The 21,172-nt window shown below is 39.3% G+C and overlaps 1 protein-coding gene across 3 annotated transcripts in view; it reads right to left on the bottom strand.

The window, feature by feature from the left end:
• Positions 1-8,735: 8,735 nt before the first annotated feature.
• LOC131239920 (uncharacterized) overlaps positions 8,736-21,172 on the bottom strand; it is a 29,606-nt gene continuing 17,169 nt past the window's right edge. For 2 of the 3 annotated variants that reach the window (XM_058237852.1, XM_058237853.1), the window contains 7 exons: positions 21,011-21,148; positions 20,727-20,879; positions 20,440-20,520; positions 11,108-11,219; positions 9,470-9,723; positions 9,132-9,281; positions 8,736-8,958 (listed from right to left, as the gene is read on the bottom strand). In XM_058237852.1, the coding sequence (XP_058093835.1) occupies positions 9,202-9,281; positions 9,470-9,723; positions 11,108-11,219; positions 20,440-20,520; positions 20,727-20,879; positions 21,011-21,068 (738 nt within the window). In that variant the 5' untranslated portion in view covers positions 21,069-21,148 and the 3' untranslated portion in view covers positions 8,736-8,958; positions 9,132-9,201. The remainder of the gene's footprint in view (positions 8,959-9,131; positions 9,282-9,469; positions 9,724-11,107; positions 11,220-20,439; positions 20,521-20,726; positions 20,880-21,010; positions 21,149-21,172) is intronic. The other variant, XM_058237855.1, reaches the window with a different exon arrangement.

Here is a 21,172-nt window from a genome sequence, read left to right as displayed (position 1 = left end):
GCCCAATTTTTACTTAGATCCAAAACATTGGTGGGCCATGAAAAATAAAAACATTTTCCTCTCTTGGTTTGCATTTCACTTTGCTATGGCCCACCAGAATTTTATATCAGGGTGAAAATTTTTCCCATGGGTTTTCATGAGATTTCGCATTACATGGACCGTTCGGATTAGACGCCCATGACGCGTGTGTAAAGGTGCGCAAGTGCGTAGGTGCTGACATGACTCTATATGCCGAATGCTCAGATGTGCACCAATTCACATGAAGCTCGGACGAACTTTTTTGAGAAAACATCATATGTGATGTGACTCCGGAATCTGAACAGTCCACGTGAAGCATCACCTCATGAAACCACCTAGGCCCACTTTTTACTTTGATCCAAAACTTTAGTAGGCCATGAAAAATGAAAACGGTTTCCTCCCTTGATTTGCATCTCTTTGCTATGGACTATCAGAGTTTTAGATTAGGGTGAAATTTTTTCCATTAGGGTTTTATGATTCCACATCACATGGACCGTAAGGATTAGATGCCCACGACACGTGTGCAAAGGTGCACATGTGAGCATGACTCTATATGCCGAATACCCAGCTACGCACCAGTTTCCACAGAATTCGTATGAACTTTTTTGAGAACTCATCATACATGATGTGATTCCAAAATCTGAACGGTCCACGTGAAGCAATACCTCATGAAACCAGTTGGGCCCAATTTTTTTTACTTTGATCCAAAACTTTCGCGGGCCATGAAAAATAAAAGCAGTTTCCTCTCTTGATTTGCATTTCTCTTTGCTATGGCCCACCAGAATTTTAGATCAGGTTGAAAATTTTTCCCTTGGGGATTCATGGGATTCCGCATCACATGGACCGTTCGGATTAGACGCCCATGACACGTGTGCAAAGGTGTGCTCGTGTATAGGTGAGCTTTGCTCAATATGCCGAATACTTAGCTGCGCACTAATTCGCACAGAACTCGGGCAATCTTTTTTGAGAAAACATCATACGTGATTTGACTCTAGAATCTTAACGATCCTCGTGAAGTAGCAACTCATAAAACCCCCAGGGCCCGATTTTTACTTTGATTCAAAACTTTGGTGGGCCATGAAAAATGAAAACAGTTTCCTCCCTTGATTTGCAATTCTCTTTGCTATGGCCCACCAAAATTTTAGATCAGGGTGAAAAATTTTCCCTTGGGGATTCATGGGATTCGCATCACATGGTCCGTTCGGATTAGACGCCCATGACATGTGTGCAAAGGTGCGCTCGTGCGTAGGTGAGCATGACTCAATATGTCGAATGCTCAGCTGTGCACTAGTTCAGACGAAACTCATGCAAACTTTTTGAAGAAAACATCATACATGATGTGACTCCAAAATCTAAACGATCATCATGAAGCAGCGACTCATAAAACCCGTTGGGCCCAATTTTTACTTTGATCCAAAACTTCGGTGGGCAATGAAAAATGAAAACAGTTTCCTCCCCTGACTTGCATTCTCTTTGCTATAGCCCATTAGAATTTTAGATCAGGGTGAAAATTTTTCCCTTAGGGTTTAATGGGATTCCACATAACATAGATCGTTCGGATTAGAAGCCCATGACATGTGTACAAACGGGCGCAAGTGTGTAAGCGCGTAGGCGAGCATGACTCTATACGCCAAATGCTCAGTTGTGCACCAGTTCGCACAGAACTTATGTGAACATTTTTTAAAACTCATCATATGTGATGTGACTCCGATCGGTCCACGTGAAGCAACACCTCTTGAAACCCCCAGGGCACAAATCCAAAACATTGGTGGGCCATGAAAAATGAAAACAATTTCCTCCCTTGATTTGCATTTCTCTTTGCTATGGCCCACCAAAATTTTATATCAGGGTGAAAAGTTTTCCCATGGGTTTTCATGGGATTCCGCATCACATGAACCATTCAGATTAGACGCCCATGATGCGTGCGCATGTGCGTGTAGGTGCGTAGGTTAGCATGACTCTATATGCCGAATTCTTAGCTGCGCACCAGTTTGAATAGAACTCATGTGAACTTTTTTGAGAACTCATCATGATGCAACCTCAAAATCTGAATGGTCCACGTGAAGCAACACCTCATGAAACCCTTGAGCCCAATTTTGATCCAAAACTTTGGTGGGCCATGAAAAATGAAAATAGTTTCCTCCCTTGTTTTGCATTTCTCTTTGCTATGGCCCACCAAAATTTTAGATCAGGGTGAAAATCTTTCCCTTGGGGTTTCATAGGATTCCGCATCACATGGACCGTAAGGATTAGACGCCCACGACACATGTACAAAGGTGCGTAGGTGAGCACGACTCTATATGTCGAATACTCAGCTACACACCAATTCGCACGGAACTCATGCGAGCTTTTTTAAAAACTAATCATACATGATGTGACTCTAAAATCTGAACGGTCCATGCGAAGCAGCACCTCATGAAACCACTCGGGACCAATTTTTACTTTGAACCAAAACTTTGGCGAGCCATGAAAAATGAAAATAGTTTCCTCTCTTGATTTGCATTTCTCTTTGATATGGCTCACCAGAATTTTAAATAAGGGTGAAATTTTTTTCCTAGGGGATTCATGGGATTCCACATCACATGGACCGTTTGGATTAGACGCCCATGACACGTGTGCAAAGGTGCGCTCGTGCGTAGGTGAGCATGATTCAGTTTGCCGAATGCCTTGCTGCGCACTAATTAGCACGGAACTCGTGTGACCTTTTTTGACAAAACATCATACGTGATGTGACTCCAGAATCTGAACAGTCCTCGTGAAGCAGCGACTCATGAAACCCCTTGGGGCCATTTTTACTTTGATCGAAAACTTTGGTGGGCCAAGAAAAAATGAAAACAGTTTCCTCCCTGATTTGCATTTCTCTTTGCAGTGGCCCACCAGAATTTTACATCATGGTGAAAAATTTTCCCTTGGAGTTTCATGGGATTTCGCATCACATAAACCAGATTAGACGCCCATGACACGTCTCCAAAGGTGCGCAATTGCATAGGTGCGCAAGTGAGCATGACTATATATGTGAAATGCTCAGCTGCGTACTAGTTCGCACGGAACTCGGGCGAACTTTTTTGAAAACTTGTCATCATATGTGATGTGAATCCAAAATCCGAATGGTCCACGTGAAGCAAAACCTCATGAAACCCCTTGGGCCCAATTTTTACTTTGATCCAAAACTTTGGTAAGCAATGCAAAATGAAAATGGTTTCCTCCCTTGATTTGCATTTCTCTTTGCTATGGCCCACCAAAATTTTAGATCAGGGTAACAATTCTATCCTTGGGAATTAATGGGATTCCTCATCACATGGACCATTCGGATTAGATGCCCATGACATGTGTGCAAAGGTGCGTCCGTGCGCAGGTGAACATGACTCTATATGCTGAATGCTTAGCTACGCACTAGTTCGCACGAAACTCGTGGGAACTTTTTTGAGAAAACATCATACGTGATGCGACTCCAGAATCTGAACGGTCCTCGTGAAGCCCCCTGGGCCCATTTTTACTTTGATCCAAAATTTTGGTGGGCCATGAAATTTGAAAATAGTTTCCTCCCGTGATTTGCATTTCTCTTTGCTATGGCCCACCAGAATTTTACATCATGGTGAAAATTTTACCCTTGGGGTTTCATGGGATTCCACATCACATGGACTGATCGGATTAGATGCCCATGACACATGTACAAAGGTGCGCAACTGCATAGGTGAGGATGACTCTATATGTCGAATGCTCAATTGCTCACCAGTATGCACGAAACTCATGCGATATTTTTTTAGAACTCGTCATACGTGATGTGACTCCAAAATCTGAATGGTACACGTGAAGGAGTACCTCATGAAACCCACTGGGCCCAATTTTTACTTTGATTCAAAACTTTGGTAGGCCATGAAAAATGAAAACAATTTCCTCCCTTGATTTGCATTTCTCTTTGCTATGGCCCACCAGAATTTTAGATCAGGGTGAAAAAAATTCACTTGAGGTTTTATGGGATTCCACGTCACATGGACCATAAGGATTATACGCGCATGACATGTGTGCAAAGGTGCGCATGTGAGCATGACTCTTTATGTTGAATGCTCAGCTGTGCTCCAATACGCACAAAACTTGTGCAAACTTTTTTAAGAACTCATCATATGTGGTGTGACTCCAAAATCTAAAAGGTCCACGTGAAGCACCACCTCATGAAACCCCTGAGGCCCAATTTTTACTTTAATCCAAAACTTTGGTGGGCAATGAAAAATGAAAACAATTTCCTCCCTTGATTTACATCTTTGTTTGCTATGACCCACTAGAATTTTAGATCAGGTTGAATTTTTTTCCCTTGGGGTTTCATGGGATTCCGCATCGCATGGACCGTTCGGATTAGACGCCCATGACACGTGTGCAAAAGGTGCGCAGGTGAGCATGACTCTATATGCTGAATGCTCAGCTGCGCAGCAGTTCGCATGTGTGAACTTTTTTGAGAATTCATCAGACGTAATGTGACTCCAAAATCTGAACAGTCTACATGCACATGAAGTAGCACGTCATGAAAACCCTTGGTCTTAATTTTTATTTTGATCCAAAACTTTGGTGGGCCATGAAAAATGAAAACAGTTTCCTCCCTTGATTTGCATTTCTCTTTGCCATGTCCCAGTAGAATTTTAGATCAGGTTGAATTTTTTTCCCTTGGGTTTCATGGGATTCCGCATTGCATGGACCGTTCGGATTAGACGCCCATGACACGTGTGCAAAAGGTGCCCATGTACATAGGTGCGCAGGTGAGCATGACTCTATATGCCGAATGCTCAGCTGCGCAGCAGTTAGCATGTGCAAACTTTTTTGAGAATTCATCGAACGTGATGTGACTCCAAAATCTGAACGGTCCACATGCACATGAAGTAGCACGTCATGAAACCCCTTGATCCTAATTTTTATTTTGATCCAAAACTTTGGTAAGCCATGAAAAATGAAAACAGTTTCCTCCCTTGATTTGCATTTGTCTTTGCTATGTCCCGCCAGAATTTTAGATCAGGGTAAAAAATTTTCCCTTCGGGTTTCAAGGGATTCTGCATCACATGGACCAATCGGATTAGAATGCTCAACTGCGCACCAATTCACCCGAAACTCACGCAAACTTTTTTAAGAACTCATCATACGTGATGTGACCTCAAAATCTGAACGGTCCACGTGAAGCATCACCTCATGAAACCCCCTGGGCCCAATTTTTACTTTGATCGAAAACTTTGGTGGGCCATGCAAAATGAAAACAATTTCCTCCCTTGATTTGCATTTCTCTTTGCTATGGCCCACCAGAATTTTAGGTCGGGGTGACAATTCTACCCTTGGGGATTAATGGGATTCCGCATCACATGGACCATTCGGATTAGACGCCTATGACACATGTGCAAAGGTGTGCACGTGTGTAGGTGAGCAACCTCATGGGAACTTCCCATGAGGTCGTGCTGTGTGGACCCCACCGTGATGTGTGTCGAACATCTACCCCATCAGTCAGATGCACCACTTGAAGGTGGGCCATGGGTTTAAAAAGCAAGTCAATCCATGACTTGGGTTTACCACACCACATACAACAGTTGACAGGGTTACCCTCCCATTAAAAAAATCATAATCATTTATTGGGCTCACCTAGATGTGGTTCACAAATCTAGCCCATCTATTGTATGTGTCCCACTTGGATGAGGGGTCAAACCAAGTGTCAGCCGCATTGAAAACTCGGGTGGGCACCACAAAGTGCTTTTATATGTTTTAAGCATGTCTTCACATGGTATGGCCCACCTAAAGTTTCTTTATACGACTGATATATATATATATATATATATATATATATATATATATATATATATATATATATATATATATATATATATCCCATAACCTAAAGTGGACCCATGAAATGCACGGTATTGAGATAGGTTGGGTTGGATTAGGTTGGGTCTAGGGGCGCCTCATACCTGACCCATTTAAGAATTTAGTAAGAATCTAGTTAAAGTTTTGGACTTAAGACCCAACCCAATAAAATTCAGGACCGCTTTAGGTCATGCTGAAATCAAAATCAACCAACTCATTAATTTAATGGGTCAATATTGGCTCCCGATCCAAATCTAACCCATTTATCACATGGGTCGCATTAAGGTCAGTAGGAATGTCAATGGGTACCCGAAGTCATAGGTACCATATGAACTCGACCCATGAACCCGACACAATTTTAATGAGCTTTGGTTCAATACATTAGACTCAAGAAATCATGTTGAGTTCAAGTCTAGATATTTTGTTTTGGCTTGAGTAAACTCGAGCCATCTAGCTCAACCCATTAATCACCTAACCTATGCAAGCAGGTAAGGTTCAACACAAGCCTGACCCATTTACTTAAACGGACAAAAGGTTCAACACAAGCCTGACCCATTTACTTAAACGGACATATTTCTAGCTTGAACCTGACCCACTATCCAATTAGTTTAGTCGAAACCCACCTTGAAAGTAGGTTGAGCTAAACTGTAGACTGACCCAACCTACGCTGCTTAAGGCCACCCATTTTAAATTAGGGCTATGCCCATGAGTGGGTGTATATTAGGCTCAAGTCCAACCCATTCAGGTTAGGTCTCGAACCAACAGGCCAATCTGGCTTGTTTGTTGCCTAATGCAAAGTACAATTCTTGTAAGGTAAATAGGTAGCAGGAAAAGTTCAAAAGTGAGATGGTGTTCTCTTACCATGACCATCGAGTGATGAAAAGACCTGTAATAAGATCAAGAGAACTACAAAGATGAAAAATCAATTATTAAATTCTTTCTATAAATTTATGCCGCATTAGAATAAAGAAGTATGACTAAAGTTTATAGATATTATCTCTAAACAAAATAGTAATGAGAAAGACCTTAGTGAGATTCTAGCTAGCCACACGTATTGGCTAATTTCAGCGCTTCCTTTAAAACGGGCTTTCCATGTCTTCTAAAATAGAACTTTGGTTCAGGCTTTTGCCAGGAACCTCATAATAAATACCATCCCCCACAAGTATGCCATCCTCTTCTGCTCTAGTAATAGATGCAGCTTGCTTCCTCTTAAATTGAGGTGATTCTTCACTATTTCTCTTTCTGTTTGATGTTTTGATATTCGACCGTCGGGTTGAGGGTTTGTTATCCTCATTGTATTTATTGCCAACAACAGAAATCTTACCTGCATTAAAGAAGGACATTTTATATAGGAACTCACTTTTTCCTACAAGTGGCAAATGTAAATGAGATCTGTACCAACCATCAAGTAGGTCCTACCATGAATGGGTCATTTCCCAAAATTCACACACTACACCAAAATCCACATTTAGGAACGATGGAAAACTGTTCCTAAACCATTTAGAAACGATTTTCAACCGTGGTTAAATAGGGCGTCGCAAAAAATTAGGGACCGTCACAAATTTTCAATTTAGGAACAATATTTTTTCTTATTTGGGAACGGTTTTGAACCCTTATTTCGGAAGGTCATTAAAAGCCATGCAACTATTGGGAAAGGCAACTACTGGCTAATGATTCCTAAAATATTTATTGGAAATGTTTTTTTTTTTTTTTCTTCCAAATGTGGGTGTTGGAGATATCAATGTCATTTGGTAGAAAATAATAGCTATTCTTAGTGAGACCAACAACAAAAAATGGATTTAATTATTGAAGGTAATGCTTAAAATGCCATCAAAGCTAATTTCCCATATGTGCAATGCTTGAAATGCCATTAAAAAGTTAATTTATGTGCAATGCTTAAAATACCATCAAAAAGTTAATTTATGTGCAATGCTCAAAATGCCATCACAAGCTTCATAAATTGTAGTATGCTAAAACATAATCAAAGGATTGTGTAACGCTAGAAGAAGAATTTCACCTAATCTTTTGTATCTTACTTTTATTAACTTACATCCTAGCACTGATGTTAGTGTTATGCACTCATCTTGAAGACAAGCACAATGAACTAAAAATATGTTTTATCATTGATAGTGTTATTTTATTTATAAGATAAAATTATCACGAAAAGAAAGACAAAAGAAAAAGAAGAAGAAGAAGATGAAGAAGAAGCCGAGGAAAGAAAGAAAAAAAATGATGATACTCAAATATCAATCCTACTAGTGGTAATTTTTCTTTCTTTTCTTTTTTTCAAGAAAAAACAAGTATATGTGGGCTGCACTGTCGAACTGATAGTCATTTTCAGCAATACGATTGACTATGGGTGCTACAAGTCAATTAATCCATTGATCCATTTCAAAACAAATGGTCAATTATGGTGACATCCCATAAGGAAAAAGAAAGTCAGTAGGTTCCCCTTTTACACTTGCACAAATGGTCTTGAAAAACAGCAATTAAAATCACATTTATCTTTTATTGCTTCTCATATAAGAGATGATCTTCAAATTTACCAACAGTTGAAGTTCAAAAGTCGAATAAAGATTTAAAAAAAAAAAAAAAATCAAACATTGGTCAATTACTAGCTATTAGTCACGTTAAAGTGAACAGTCATAGCAAAAATCAGTTCTGCATTCCAGACTAGGAACTTTCTTTTTCTTTTTTCTTTTCATTTTTTCATTTTTACTTTTGCAAGAAGGTAAGAAACTGTTTCTTCTACTTAGCATTGGCAGTTCACAACTATCAACTTTGCCCTTTAGGCTTTAACATAGTCCGCCCAAACTATAAAAGTGAAAGTTTTTTTTTCCTGAAATTTCTAATTTTAATTTGTCATTTTTTTTATTGAAGAGATAGGAACTAAACTAAATAAACAAAACTTTTGAAATATAATTAAAAAAATTAGTTATTGAGGTAGACAGTACTGACCAAATCCAATCACTTGTAAGGCCATCATTGCGAACTCAAAGAAATGATAGCACGTTCCATAATTACTGGGAAATGGATGTTCCTATGTTTTGTAACTTCCCTCTTGGCTGCTTTGATGGCTTTGGCCTCCATCCCCATAGGAACCTTGAATTAAAACATGTCGAAGATTCACACAAGCAAGCAAGATTAAGTTTGCGGAGAAACATTAACATAGATACCTTCAGTTGATACCAAAAGAACATATTTGTTAGAAGTAAACAAAATATAAAACCACCACATGCAATGAACGTAACAAATGTTGTGCAGAAACTTCTCACCTGTGGGTGCAGATGTCACTTGTCGGGGGTTCTCTGCATCAGATTGGTTCTTCTTCCCTTGCATCTGATGTCATGGCCATAGCCACTGGAAAAATGAAAAGTGAACTAGCTCAAATGCAAGTACAAGTACACTGTTATCGCCATTAAGGTCTGTCCAAAACAGAACAGCAAATGGCCAAAAGATGAATTCATTCTCTTCCAACAGGGATGCATCAATGGTAACCAGAATGGAATGGACAACCAAGATTGAAGTGATATTGACAATGTAAAACCCAAACAGTAAACTCTTGATGGACTGATGTAATCCATATCAAACTCATTTTAAGGGAGAGACAGACCTTGGTTAACAAATGGACAATTGTTCACATTTTTCTCTATCATCTTTGTTTCTTCATTGACAACAGCGGAACCAATCAATTGATGTGATTCATGGGAATGTGAATTTCCAACACTGTTTTCCATCTCTTGAGGACTGGATGACCATTGCCTTTTCGCACTGCTTGACAGTTGACCTATGCTTCTCTTTTGTGGTATCTCAAGTGTTTCAACAGAGGAGGCTGATGCGAATCTGACCAGCCCTCCAAGACAACCGCTGCACTGTACAAAAGGGAAATGAATGAATTTGAGCCCCTCACAAACTGAAACTAATTGTCAGTACCATGTACAAAACACTAATTCACATGTTCATTCAAATTTTTAACTGTTACGATTGAGACTAGGTTTCTCACTCAAAACTAAAAACCTTCTACAATACCTTTATCATTCTAAGGGAAAAGAAGAAGAAGAAGAAGAAACACCAACCTCATACAAGCTAAAAAATGCCTTTGGTAGATCCAACCACCGAATATGGTCCAAACAACATTCTAAATGCACTTGCAGTGAAGAGATTTGAAGCACTTGTTTCAAACAATAGCGTGATTGTCTTAATCAGAGGACAGTCATGACAACGCTACACAGGAACTAGAGAAACAAGGACATTCCATTTTATGACAAATTGAAATTCATTGAATACCAATTACAGTGTGCTTCATGTGAAAGGAAGAAATTCAGATAGTGCGGAACATCTAAGGTATACAGGATAATAATTACTAACCACACTACAACAAAACTGGTCTTTCTCGGCGGTCAAAACCGCCGGTAAAGGGTTTACTGGCGGTCAGGCAAGCGCTGGTAAAAGTTGTGTCAGTAAAGGCTTTACCGGCAGTCAGCGTCTTTTACTGGTGGTTGTCTTTTACTGGTGGTTGTGCTGGGCGCCGCTTAAAGTAAGATTTACCGGCAGTTTATACACTTTTACTGGCACTTTTATGACCGCTGGTAAAGGTGCTCCGGTAAAGGTGCTTTTAAGTGCCGGTTAAGATCTCAAGCGAGGGACGTTTAACGGATCTGAAAAATGCATTGCGACGTGGACATCTCCTACAAAATTCAGTGGCATGTCCTTATTTTTTTAATTGTTAGGATAATGGTTTCAGGCTTCTGTTGTTCCTTTGATGGAAGGCTCATGCATGTGCTAGGGAACTTGAGAAGCAGGTTGGCTACGTGGACATCTCCTGCAAAATGTAGTGTCAGGTCCTTATTTTTTTAATTGTTAGCATAATGGCTTCAGGCTTCTGTTGTTCCTTTGATGGAAGGCTTCTGTTGTTCCATCCAGTGGATCACCAAAGAAAATAGAGCAATTTCCATAGAACATGTTAGCTACAATGCTTACACGTGTCACCCATATGCCCCATCACAAGTGGATCTAGAAACCACACACGGCACGTGTCCATGTGTGGTACATCAGAACAAAAATACAAATGCCCAAGGAAAATAGATTACACATCAGTCAAAGGTACAAACGAGAAAGTAGAGTATTCACTGGCAAGAAAGTAACTTTTTTTTTTCTTTAGTATGCCTCTTGCTCCCCCTGCAAAATCACAGGAATTAATCAATATAAGAAAACCGATCAAAATCTTTGCTGAGTTGTGCAAGTTGGATACCAAGGCTTTACTGATTGGACATGAAATGCCCAGCAGATGGGTACTTGTTTGTTGACACAGCTTTCCAACTTGGAACGGACCTCCACAGACTCTGCCTGGTGATTTTGAAGCCCTGTCAAATGCATGCTTATATAATGAATTAGATGGAACCAGAATAGTGTGTAAGATATACATGGAGGTTTTTTCCTTTTAAAGTTATCTCATGTACATAACTCAAAATCAATCCATTTCAGAAGCATTCAAACAATGCTAGAAAAGGGGGAAAATTGAAAAAGATTTACCATTCAGTGAGTTATATACTTGTCATCAGTGTTCGAGTTGTCGGTATCGCTACAAGTTTCGCTGACTGGAGATAAAGATATAATATCGTTATCGCCGATAATATCGCCGATAACCGGAAATGTGAAGAAAAATGGCAAAACAAGGGGGAAATGATGGAATTTTTCAGTGAAACTTTAGGACATGCCTAAATACACATATTTGCATATTTATGAATAAAAAAATTACAAAAAGAATGCATTAAATAATAAGTTTTCATTTAATGGGGGGCCCAAAAATCATGCTCTGTTGTAAGAAATCACTCCAATTGTAACCAAAATGAGTTCATATAATACAAATGCAAATAGCATATAATAATTAAGCCATGCAAAAGTTAATGAACTAAAAAAGGACACCTTTCTTGAGACATGGAATCTATATAGTGGTATACTTGGTGATGGATGGCTTGGATATGGCACTTGTTTGACATACTGACGCATCCATCCAATTTTCCAGATCATTTTATGGTATAAGCCCAAAAAATAGGTAAATCCAAATCTCAAATGGACCACATCACAGGAAACAGTGTTGATTGAATGCCCACCATTAAAAACTTCTTAAGGGCCACAAGTTTTGCATCAAATTGGTCTGTATGACCTAATCAACAGGTTGGATGTCAAATAAACATTACAACGAACTCTAGGAGGTTTTTAATGGTGGACATTCAATCGCTACTATTTTCTGTGGTGTGGTCCACCCGAGATTTATATATGCTTGATGTTTTGGATCAAGATCTAAAATGATCTGAAAAAAATGGATGGACAACGTGGATCAAATAAATACATCACGATTAGGCCCATATAGCATCAACCACTAGCCATCTGGCTAACATCACTAGCCAAATCATGTCCTAGCGTAAGGACTTTGTGTACCCACCGTAATGCATATGTTTTATCGTGTTTCCAATAACAAGGTGGCTACTTGACAGTGTTCCATGGGCCCACCATGATATATGCCAGAAATCCACCCCATTCATTCGTTTCAGCATATCATTTTAGTACATGGTCCCAAAAATGAGGTAGATCCAAATCTCAAGTGGACCACACCAAAGGAAATAGTAGCGATTGAATCCCAACATTAAAAACTTCTAAGGTGTCACAAAAAGTTTTCGATCAAGCTGATAATTGTGTTTTTGATTCTGATGAAGCATATCCAATGATCAAATGGACCACCTGAGAGGTTGGATGGCAAAAAAAACATTACAATGGCCTTAGGAAGTTTATAATGATGGGTATTTAATCACCACTGCTTCCTTTGGTGTGGTCCACCTAAGATGCGGATCTGCCACATTTTTGGGCTCATGCCCTAAAACTATCTGGCAAAATATATGGATGGCATTGATAAAATATATCAAATCATAATGGACCCCACAGAGCACCGAGCCACCGACCTTGGAGACCCTAAACAAGTTGAACGTGGAAGTCCACTGCGCACCGTGTAAATTATTATGCTAAGTGGACCAAGTCAACTCTATGGGGCCCATTGTGATTTATATACTTTATCCACTCCGTCCATCCATTTTACCATATAATTATAGGGCTTGATTCCAAAGATGAAGCATATCCAATGATCAAGTGGACCACATCACAGTGAATAGTGTGAATTGAATGTCTATTGTTGAAAATTTCTTAGGGGCCATAGAAGTTTTGGATCCGTGTAATTTTTGTTTTTTTCCTTCATCGATGATTATGTGATCTTATGGACAGCTTGGATGACAAATAAATATCACTATGGGCCCTAGGAACTTTTCAATGATAGGAATCATTGTCCCACTGCTTTCTGTGGTGTGGTCCACCCAAGCTTTGGCTCTGTCTCATTTTTTAGCTCATGACCTAAAATAATCTCTCCAAATGGATGGACCGTGTGGATATAACACATACATCATGGTGTGGTCCACGGAACTTCGTGACATCCACGCCACCTGAGGTCGCACGCTCCGCACCAACACATAACACCTAATCCGCGGACGCGGATTTTCTGCGAAAGCCTTTCGCAGGAAGTTCCTGCGCTGGAAACTTGGGTGGGGCCCAACGTGATGTTTTTGAGAAATCAACACCATAAATCTGTTTTCTGAGCCCATTTTAGGACTTGAGACCAAAAGCACGAAGGATCCAAGAGTCAAGTGGGCCGCACTAGAGGAAAAGGTGGGTAGGAAAATTCCTGCCGTTGAAAACTCTCTGGGGTAGAAAGTGATGTTTACATGTCATCCATACCGTTAATAACGTCATTCCTGCTGGGATGAACTGAAAACACAAATATTAGCCTAATTCAAAACTTCTGTGGCCCCACGAATATTTTAACTGTGTACGTTCAATACTCACATTTTAGGCCCACTTGAGTATTAAATACAGCTCATTTTTGGCCTCTTGTGCTAAAAATATCTCAGAAAACAGATGGACGGAGTGGATTTCTCACAAACATCACGGTGGGCCCCACCTAGGTTTCCAGCGTAGGAAGTTCCTGCGAAATATCCGCGTCCATAATCACTTCCGCTCCCTGTAAAAGGGTTTCAAAACCCTAAACTCCCACAAAACACGCCCGTGGAAGAGAGGGAACCCTAAAATCCCGAAAATCTCAAAAAATTCCTACGATATCGCATATTCTTCGCCGGAACATCATTTGACAGGGCCATTATCAACGATCCTATTCTAAAGGTACACTTTCAAAAGTTTCTTTTTCCCCCTTTTTTACGATTTTTTTTTTTTCACTTACTTACGCAGCCCCCGATATTATCGTCCCTTTTATTGTCGAAAAGGAGTTGTTGGCTACAGTTATCCCTTGACAGGGCCGCGATTTCTAGTCGACAACGGTATTTTACAAGAAAAATCGATAAAATCGCCGAATATTCGCCGATATTAGGAAGAGAAACGAAAAAAGTGAGTTTCGGTGTCGCAACTCTGGCGACACCGATAATATCGGCGATATTATCAATTTTTCGCCGATAATATGAACACTGCTTGTCATACACTGAATACTAATGTTTTAAATCCTAAGACCAGACCTTTCTATCAGCAGTTTGGTCCAAATCTAAACAATGGTCTGTTCCAGTCCAACCATGACATGTTTAAACAAATAAAATAATAGGAACTGACTGCAACTAGCTGCCTGTAGCACAGTTGGTAGTGTTTGCTCTATATAATAAAAAAAATAAAATGGTACTCGAACACCACAACCCATTTTGAATTTTACCAATAAACAGTAGAATTGAAGCAGCAGTCCAACTGGCAATATGCCCAATCCAGATGCGCAGACCAGGCTGAGGTATCCCGTATCGGTATCGGTTGGCGTAACGGTGTCCTCCAAAATCGATACGGATACGGGGGCGTAACGGTGATACGGGAGCGTAACGGCCCGTAACGGCGCAAAAAAATTTTTTTGCCAAAAAAATATGAAAAAATATGGATTAAATCCAGAATATTCTAAGCATTCCAAATATGCATTCATTTATAAATTGGAACATGTTTATGGTGGTGTAACGGTCCACTCTTTGGTGAGAAGTTGTATCGGACTGTCTGATGAATTTATGAACCAGATAACCTGAATTTGACTACAAAATTCATATATTTAATTTTCTAACTATCTACTATCAATGATAGATATATTAGAATGAATGTAAAATGAAAATATCTTACATCAGGTGTTTGCAATTATTTTTGAGGAATTTCTCGAACATACCTGTGGTCCTGTGCAGTGTGGTGCACCATGCACGTGACTATGATTCTTGTCCTATAACCTGTCATCCTCAAGTCAAGAATATTAAAAAAAATAAAAAATTAGTAGTGTCTGATATACTCCCCTGCAACTTGATTGAGAATTACTTGATTGGTTGTCAGGGGAGCTATTTTAAATACAAGTTCGGCAGTGTCAAGTGTGTGCATGGCTTCTTGCAATAATACTGTTGTGAGCTGTCTGCTGCAACAAATACTTACCTTAACACAAATATATACTCACAAGTCACAATCACAAGTCACCACTAAAATGAAAATCTGCTTTTTTGTGGTTGCTCGACCTCCACATCATCGTCATCGTCACCATCAGGCGGCTATCCAATAGGTGTAGGTGCTACATATCCATAATATCCAAATGCATAAGGAAATACTAGATCAACGAAACTAGAGGATGACTGATCCGACTAGGCAACGACTCGACCCGGAATAAGGATATCCACCAGTGCCTCGAATAGCCATACCGGTGCCCATACTCAGGCCTGTTGAGAATCTTGAGATCGAGAGTGCGTCTGTGATGAGTAACTTGGATTTGGATCTGGATATCTATAATCATATGGATATTGATCAGGAGGGCTACTCCAACATGAATGTGATGGAACAGGCTCAGTATAACCATCATAATTCAATTCACCATAAGAATATCCATCATAATAACCAAGACCATGAGTCTGCTGATGTTCCGAACCTCTCGGACCCGGTGCACCACTAGATGTACCCACCTCCTGCTGGCTGTATCGTGACTCGGTACACTCATAAGTCCGACCTCGTGTACCACCTCGTCGCTGTTCATCGACATCGTGATCTGTAGACGGCTGTATAGGGCACTGAGCAATACCAGAAGTGCCAGCACCAGGGGCAGGGGGGTCATCGTCTTCATGCAACACGGTCACGCTACCACTGCTCGTACTCTTTTGTTGATCTTGAGCCGCATCTGTACGTGGCATAAACGCTGCCCCTCTTACTGGGTCCAACACATCTGCACGACTCTCTTGTTGCGCTCTGCGTATTTCTGGGTCATCAATTTCCAATTCTTCACTATCCTCTTCAATTTGTTTTTCCCTTGTTTCCAACCAAGGTAGAAGTGGGTCATCCTTATCATAAATATTATCCAAGTTTATTGGACAGTAGTCTCCGTCATCAGTAGCTGTAATGTTCCTATGATGTCGTCGCATTCTTAGTTTTATATTGTAATGCATGAAGACAAGTCTATCTAATGTTCTAGTCTGCAATCTATTCCTATTCTTTGAATGAATAGGAAGATGTTGTCTGGCGCAAAACAACTCCAATTCCTTTCGCAGCTAGAGGAAGATGTTGTCTGGCTCAAAACTTTTACTGCAATTTTTTGGAGAGCCTTCGTACTCTCTCCGAAATTAATCCACCATTCGGCCGGTTGTAATCTAGATACTGCATGCTGTGCAAGAGCATCTCCAAAGCTACCAAGGCGATTTCCAAATGTATCTAATTCATTTAATGCCTTTATTTGCAGATCTAAGTCAAGCTCTAATCTCTTTATCACATTTTTTAGCCCGACACGAACTTCATCATCCGCAACAAATGATTGGGCATATCTATACCTAGGATTTAGGTAGTAACCTGCTGCATGAAGATCGTGATGGAGTTGGTTTGTCCATCTCTTGTCGATCATCTTCCAATAAGTCTGCCAACTTCTACAATCACGTTGAATTGCAAGCTTTACCTTATCCATGGCATCATATAGGAAGCCCATGGTAGGTGCTTCATCGGATTCAACAAGACGGAGTACCCTCATTAGTGGCTCCATCACCTTTAGGATCGCCTTGACCTTCTTCCAATATTTGTTGTCCCGTATGGTGTTCACAACTTCGACCGGTATTCCTAATGTCTTCTTCCCATGTTTTGTGTTGAGCCATTCTCGGGAAGCGAACATCTCACTCAACTCTTCTCTATGCTGGAATAAACTCTCTAATGCTATAAAGTTTGTTGCGAATCTAGTCGCCGCAGGCCTCAACAACTCTCGTCCTTTCGTAAACTTTCTCATTATTGCAACTACTTGATTATGGTTGTAAATAAACGTCGTCACTTCCCTTGCCCTTTCGACCATTTCCTTAACATTCTTCTTCTTCCCAATATCTTCCAATATAAGATCAATACAATGGGCAGCACATGGTGACCAAAAAAGATGTTTTCTCTTATCCATCAACATATGTCCTGCAAGCTTATATGTTGCTTCATTATCTGTCACAATCTGCACTATATTCTCCTCTCCAACCTCGTCCACAACTTTATCCATTAGTCCATTAATATAAGTAGAATTTTTTGTTACCTCTGAGGCATCAATTGACTTGTGGTATATAGTTCCTAAGTGGCGATACCATGAAGTTGATCATGCTGCGTCTGGTTGGGCTATCCAACCATCACACATGATTGTGCATCCTCCGGCCTGTCATACAAGTTTAAAGGTAGCCACGTATGCTTTCACATCCGCATACTCTGGCATCTGTCCATTTCCCCTAATCTCCTTAGCCGTGGGAGCTTTTATTCCTTCACCGCTCTGCCGCATCAATTACCACCGCCAATATGGAGAATTGGTGCGTTAGGAGGTATGTTGGCATGTACAAATAACTTTGCTGCTGCTCTACCTAATTTCTCAACGGAAGTTCTACTCCACATTTGTTTTATCTTCTTTTGTTTAGTTGATTCTTTCCTAAATAGGATTGGATCAATAGAGGGTCTCCTAGGCTCATTTACTTCTTCATCCAAACGTATAGGGGCATCATGTGAAGATGTCTGTCGTCGGCTCCCAAACATACGTCGTAACCCACCAAACCTACCCCCCCCTGCAGAAGCAGTTGCACTTCCAGTTGCACTCCCACTCCCACTCCCCCCCCTGTATCACGCACTGACCCATGCATGCCAAACATGCGGCGACGTTCTTCCTCTTCACGAGCTAGACGCAAGCTCTCTCTCCTAGCTATAGTAAGTTCTCGATCTAAATCTTCGTCAGAATCAATAATATCTTCATCACGAATGCCCATATATTCAGGACCAAACACTTCCTGTCGAGTTGCATCCAAAATATCATCTTTCTTCTTTTGTACAACAGCACGTTTACCATTCGACTCATCCAGACTAGCTTGCATTAAAAGCATTATCTCTTTCGGTACTCTACTACATGGCGCAACTTGACCCTTTCGATGTGTCAAATGTTGTTTGAGACGGGTAATTCCACCAGTCACTAGTTTATCACAATACTTGCACTTCATTTGGTGCCTAGTACCACCAACCCTCACAATGTTGCCATCCAATATCATCACTTACTTGTTGTTGGCCAGATCCAGACATTTCTTTAGGCTTAGGTAGACACTAGATAATTAGATTTGAGTATGAGTGTATGACCTATGTTAATAAAGATGATTTTATATTCTAACTAAACCCTAAGAAGCTCCAAGGCAAAACCTGTCCAATATAAGCAAATAAAAACATAAAGTCACTAATTCGAAAATAGAAAAAAATTATAAAATGACACCCCAAATCTGTAAAATACACATTAACATGTTCTACTATGATTAACATATCACATGGCATGATTAAAACAGTAAAACAATCATTAAAAAATTATTTTTAAAATTTAAAAAAGAAGGGCCATAATTAATGCGTAAATAGAAAAAAATATTAAAAAATTATAAAATGGCACCCCAAATCTGTAAAATGCACATTAACATATTTTACTATGATTAACACATCATATGGCATGATTAAAACAGTAATACAACCATTAAAAATTGATTTTTCGAATTTTTAAAAAAAGGGGCAAAATTCATGCGTAAATAGAAAAAAATATTTAAAAAATATAAAATGGCACCCCAAATCTGTAAAATGCACATGAACATGTTCTACTATGATTAACACATCATATGGAGTGATTAAAACAGCAAAACAATCATTAAAAATTGATCTTTCGAATTTTAAAAAAAAAGGGGCAAAATTCCTGCGTAAATAGAAAAAAATATTTAAAAAATATAAAATGGGACCCCAAATCTGTAAAATGCACATTAACATGTTCTACTATGATTAACACATCATATGGAGTGATTAAAACAGCAAAACAATCATTAAAAATTGATTTTTTGAATTTTAAAAAAAAGGGGCAAAATTCATGCGTAAATAGAAAAAAATATTTAAAAAATATAAAATGGGACCCCAAATCTGTAAAATGCACATTAACATGTTCTACTATGATTAACACATCATATGGAGTGATTAAAACAGCAAAACAATCATTAAAAATTGATTTTTTGAATTTTAAAAAAAAGGGGCAAAATTCATGCGTAAATAGAAAAAATATTTAAAAAATATAAAATGGGTCCCCAAATCTGTAAAATGCACATTAACATGTTCTACTATGATTAACACATCATATGGAGTGATTAAAACAGCAAAACAATCATTAAAAATTGATTTTTTGAATTTTAAAAAAAAAGGGCAAAATTCATGCGTAAATAGAAAAAAATATTTAAAAAATATTAAATGGCACCCCAAATCTGTAAAATGCATATTAACATGTTCTACTATGATTAACACATCATATGAGATAATTAAAACAGCAAAACATATTAAAAAAAGTATAAATACCTATTTTTGACAAATTTATGAAAAATGGCCCACCAAGCTTTGATTCAACAAAATCCGCCAATATAATGTGTTTTTTCCTCAAATATCCAGCCAAGGTTGGTCGAAATTAGCAGTAGAAGGAGTGAGAAGGAGTTTGGAAGCAAGAAGTTTCGAAAAAACATCAAAAACGGACCTTAAAATGCAAAAAAAAATGGCCGTTTTTCGACCGTTACGGCGCTGACCGTTACGGGTGACCGTTACGCCCGTATCGGTCGTTACGCCCATATCGGCCCCGTATCGGCCGATACGGGTACAAAAATTAGAATCGGCCGTTTCGGCCCCGAATCGGGTAACGGTGCGTACCGTTACCGTTACGTATCGGCCGATACGTAACCGATTTGGCATTCCCGGTCCAGCTGAACGGTTTAAATGATTTCTTGCCCAAAATGGGTTTCCAGGCAACTTGGCTCATTTCCATGGCTGGTTCTGACCCAGATTAATCAAACCGTCCAGTCCAGCCCAGCTTTAAAACACTGACAAATAGATGACATTTGTCATTATTACAATGACTAGTTCATTAATGAAAATACTGTTTGGGTCATATGTCACTACAAAAACAAAACCCAAACCACTTGAATGGAGAGAAATGCCTCAGGTTGTTCACAAAGGGGCAAAAGCAGTCAATATCTAACGCACCTTGCTGGCAAACAATATTTGCAGTTCCAATATCACCCCTGGTAGAGAACTTCACTCCTTCCTTTGCCACTGAAATTACAACTACAATCACCCCAAACCAAAACATAGATATTGTTAGTGAACTATAACTGTTTATATGAATGTTGGACATTAGTATGAAACAACCAACAAGAATCCCTACACATTCTATTCAAATTTCAACCAATGGATGGCGGGTGAATTCAGTACACAATATTATGTGTATGGAAGTATCTCAATACTAACTCATGCAATGATGATGATGATACCAGTATCTCCAATGCTGCTGAGGTCCTTGCAAATCCTTGAGAACTCAGCTAATGGCATCTTTACAATGGCATGATACTCTGCTTCTGGAATTCCAAGATGCTTGCGGTCAATGTCCATGAGCTTCATCTCAAAATCAACAATCTTATCTTGACCTTCAAAAATGACAAAACCCAGATCAGTGATAAAATTCTGGGGAAAATGCAGAATTTCAATCATCCTTTTTTGGAAAGGCAGTAAAAAAGAGTTTACAAATAAACCAGAATGAATAAAATAGATTACATACAAAATAAAAAAATCCAAAATGAACAGAAGAAATTTGCTAAAGGACCCAATTTATCCATCCATTTCTTCTCTTCTCAACAATACAGCAGTCGGCATTTTCATTTGTTTCAGCATCCCTCGGAAAAAGAATACAAATTCCCTTAACCAAAATAAATATGTAAAT

This window comes from Magnolia sinica, chromosome 3 (assembly GCF_029962835.1).
Source record: "Magnolia sinica isolate HGM2019 chromosome 3, MsV1, whole genome shotgun sequence".
Taxonomy (NCBI): Eukaryota; Viridiplantae; Streptophyta; class Magnoliopsida; order Magnoliales; family Magnoliaceae; genus Magnolia; species Magnolia sinica.
The sequence above is the reverse complement of the archived record's forward strand: the minus strand, read 5'-3'. Positions and strand labels throughout refer to the sequence as shown.